Genomic DNA, 4,487 nt, shown 5'->3' on the forward strand with positions numbered 1-4,487 from the left:
AGTTGTTTGTGTCTCAGGGCAAGTATGCCAACGAGATACTCATGAGATTCCACATGGAGAAGTGCAAGCCCGTGCAGACTCCTATAGTAGGTAACCAGAGGAATGAGGTTGCTACTTCAAGGGAAGTGGTAGAGGCAACTGTGTACAGACAGCTTGTGGGTTCACTGATGTACTTAATGAACACACGATCAAATTTGTGCTATGTGGTGAACCAGCTGAGTCAAGTGATGGTTCAGCCTACCAATATGTTTTGGAAGTCAGCAAAGCATGTATTGAGATACCTCAGAGGCACATCTCAATATGGATTATGGTACAGACGGTCGGAGGGAGTGAAGCTACAGGGCTTCACTGATACAGATTGGGTAGGGAGTCCATAAGATCGGAAGAGCACATCAGGAGGGATTTTCAACCTTGGGTCAGCGGTAGTTTCTTGGTACAGTAGGAAACAGAGGTCAATTGCACTCAACTCGGTAGAGGCTGAATACATGGCTGCAAGTCAGGCAACATGTGAGACCATCTAGATGCGGAAAATCCTAGTTGGTTTGTTTGATCAGAGGATGGATCCAACTGTGATCTATTGTGATAATCAGAGTTGTATCAAACTCTCTGAGAATCCAGTATTTCATGATAGGTCCAAGCACATCGGCATCAGCAGTATCATCATCTCAGAGATTGTGTAGCGAGGAGGATCATGTTGTTGTAGTATATTTCGACAGAGAAGCAAGATGCTGACATTTTGACAAACGCATTATCAAAGTGTAAATTCAAGTTCCATAGAGACAGGATTAGGGTGGTAGATAATCCCTTTCTTGTTGAGAGGGAGTGTTGGAATATGGAAACAAGAATATTCCAATTTAATTTGTCCTTGAATTAAATTGTAAATTAAAAATCGAATTTAATCTTAATAGCTACTTGGAAATAATTAATTAAATTATTTTAAATTAATTAGTTGGAGAAATTCAAGTTAGAAGTATTTCTGAAGTCATGCAAGAGTTATCTCTTAAATTAAGGAGATAAGATTGAGTTATATTTGAGTTGTAATTAGTTAACTCAGTTTACTTAATTAAGTTTAGTTAAATTAGTTCCAAACTGTTTGAGGAACTAATAGTGAGTTAACAGTCAGTTGATGCATTAATGCACTCAACTAGTACTACTCCAGTTAACTGAAGATTCCCTCATTAGAAACTCATGCATGTCTATTTTGAGAAAGACCTAGTTGAGATAATTGTTCAATGATAGTGTACTATCAGTTCCATGTGTTTTCTCATGGAGAAAACTCATGCATGCAGTCAAGGATTCATCCTTGATGATTGCGCAGTTTGAAGGATTGGTTTTCCACTTGGTAAAGGCAAATCATACACAAGTAACAACGCAAGGAAATAGGATCTTGGAGGGCAGAGAGGAAGGCTGGAGAGCAGCCAAAATTGCTTGTGAGCATCTGTGAGGATTGTACTGAGAGCTCGCTAGCTGTGAGAGCTAAGGCTTTGTATAATTCCTATGTATTTCCACCATGTATGATAATACAATAGTGTGGAGTTTTTAGCTGAGGCTTTCCCCAAAGTATTTTCATGTGTATTGTGTCATTGATTCTTCTTCTTCTGGTTATATTATTCAGCTCGATCTTTAAGCTTCCACAAATTGATATATAAGTAGGTTATAGTATTCTGCTTTGATTTATATTGCATTGTCGGGTTAACCCATCACATATTTTCTACACACAATAGAGATACCAGAAGTTAAGTCAGAGACCAGGGGAAAACCCCACAAGCGGAAAACACGTCCAAATTCTTCTTCTATTAGATATTCATCAACTTTTTAGTTAAGATACAATGTACAATATTATGAGACTTCGTCAATGATATCCAACCACCTAGGGCTAACCAGGGATTATATATGATCCTCATATGTCACATCAAATAATAATGTTTTCTTTTATCCATCAAATATTCATTTGGGGCAATATGGGTTTTCCTCGTGGCGTCTTAGGGTTTCTATGGGGAAATTTGTCCCATAGCTACCCCAATTTCAACAAGGGCCAATAGCAAGAGAGGCACAACCAATTTTCAGGGGAATGGAAGCTCTTGTGCTCAACTAAGAGCGGGAGCTCATCTTAGCTCTTCAAAGCTAATATTCAAGATGAAAACGCTCAAGCTAAGAGGGAAATAGTTGGAGAACAATAGTGCCTAACATATTTGAAGGTGTTAGCAGAGTTATCTAATTGGGTTCTCGATATAAGGAACACTCGAGAGTGTCCCAATGAGTGTATGTACACAATTCACATCTATTTGCATTTGAAGCTCTTTCTTGGACAAATTTTATTGGATTGGGATGAAACAAAGGAAGAAATTCTCTTGTTGTTGGATGAGATGTAGTTAACAATGAGGAATTTGGATCAGGCGATTGGTTGTGTTGAAGTGCATATGGGCATTCCGCTCGACCACAGTTGCTCTCTTGGAAGATCAAAGAACCTATAGCTTGGATGCCTCTCACTTTACCAATAATAAGTTTTCTTTCAATAAATGCTCTCAAATTAGTTTGATTACTTCTTACTTTTTCTATTAATTTACAACCCAATTGACTATGCTATCTAATTTTAGTTTACTATTTGTTTTGCTAGACAATATATTAAACTCTATATGTAAATATTACTTGTGATTTGTTTTTCAAAGTTATAAATCAAAATAAACCTCTAACTATATAAATTATTCTCCTTGGAAAAGCAAAAATAATTTAGGGGTGCATTTCAAAACCGAGTTGTCTTTAGTGCAACTTTTTGGAAGCTTGTCTTGTGCGTTTTTCAGGTCTAATTTCTCTAAAATCTGAAGGAATTTATTGAAATCACAAGTTTGATGGGTAACCCCTCCACAATCCAAATGCGAAAATTTTTTCAGAGTATTGAATCCATATATACAATCAAAAAAACAAATTTAAATAACACAAATCAAACTCCTTTCAAAACTATCTCACCTTAAAAATCTCATTAACTTACCACTTATATTTCCATATAATATTATTTTTTAAAACGAACTTGCTACTTACATTTCCACAAAATATTACTTTTAAAAATCGTTTTTATACTTCATAAATAAAAATATATGTGAGCGCGCATCTGTCCGCGCCGCCTTCACTTAGATAGTTCATCCTTTTAACTACCTGGAAAACTACGAAAACATATATACCTACCCTTAAACATAAGGCTTCCCTTAGCCTACGTAGGAAAAATAAAGGAAGTTTTGTCATTATTCAAAAACGTTGCATGATATATAACTTAATAAGTTAATACCAATGTGTTTATGTTTACTGCGGTTCGTATATCGTCAGCGGAGAACTTAATTTCCATGGCATACTGGTTTGCTCAAAATCTCGATATCCAGAGAACCTAGTAAGAATTGAACGAGGAGCAACACAAATGTTGGGACGCTCACCGATATCAGAGCCAAAGCAGCGATGGCGAGGGCGGGTCTGGTATTATACAACATGTTCTGCAACCATCCCATGAATTGACAAATGTCTGAAGCATAAGTAACGGACCACTCCTTCTCCCACTTCATCCAGTGCTGTGGAGGCAAGTAATTTGTTTCTTGCATTCTCAACTCCTGAATCCGTTTTCTCAACACTATCATCTCAGCGTCCACTCTGCTTGGATCACCTGTAATGACAGTTTTCTTTAACATTAAAATAGATTCTGGATTTCATACCCACAGACACACACGTAGACATAATAGCAGTAATTGGTTAGGAGTTTAGCTGTAAAAACTAAAAAGTTGCAGATGATCGGATCAAAGTACCTGAGTCAAATTGGTTGCCAGAAGCTTTAACAGCAACTCTTCTCATGAAGATCGTAGAGGGAATTTGGGATTTGCGAACTGATCTTCCTAACTGCGTGGGAAGGGGAAATAACCCGCGCAGACTTGCTACTGCATCGGCAGCCTCGCTACCAATGGCCATGAGGTTATGAGAATTAATTGCAATTGAAATATTCTTCTTGTGGGACTGAGAATCAGCCTGGATGGCTGGACGAAGAAATGCAATGAGATGAGAGAGAGAGATGGAGTAGAAGCAATCCTCGTTCTCGTTTCCCTCACAATCAAAAAGCGCATCCACCTCCTCTTGTCACCATCAGTGTTTGGCAGTATTAAGGTTGAGGTAATCGAAGGGGCGGCAATGTCAACCGTTGAATTTGCTGCCCCTCCCGATCACCCGAACGCGCACTATGGAGTTACGGTGGGGGAATGAATCGAGATGAAAGGAAATGTCTGTTTACAGTCGAATCTACGGAAAAGTTGGACAAGGACATGTCATCAGTAAAAACTTATATGCACGCCTTATTTTCAGCGAGGATGACTTCATATTTTTGTTATTCGCTTCCACCTATAATCACGGCTTTCTTAAGTGATATGATTGACAAAGACATAGATGCTCTCCACATATATATACATCACACGCGTATCAACTTTTTTTTGTTTTTTTTGAAGTTATCTGCTTAT

At 38.0% G+C, this 4,487-nt stretch overlaps 1 protein-coding gene across 1 annotated transcript; it reads right to left on the reverse strand.

Moving 5' to 3' along the window:
* Positions 1-3,012: 3,012 nt before the first annotated feature.
* LOC149179254 (uncharacterized) lies at positions 3,013-4,085 on the reverse strand. The gene is made up of 2 exons (XM_089423798.1): positions 3,789-4,085; positions 3,013-3,649 (listed from the first exon to the last, which is right to left on the reverse strand). Exons 1-2 carry the CDS (start codon positions 3,946-3,948, stop codon positions 3,330-3,332), a joined length of 480 nt encoding a protein of 159 aa, XP_089279924.1. The 5' UTR covers positions 3,949-4,085; the 3' UTR covers positions 3,013-3,329.
* Between the last annotated feature and the right edge of the window lie 402 nt (positions 4,086-4,487).

This window comes from Pinus tabuliformis, chromosome 4_1, assembly GCF_031772625.1.
Source record: "Pinus tabuliformis cultivar Carrire ecotype Pingquan chromosome 4_1, CPIR1, whole genome shotgun sequence".
Lineage (NCBI taxonomy): Eukaryota > Viridiplantae > Streptophyta > Pinopsida > Pinales > Pinaceae > Pinus > Pinus tabuliformis.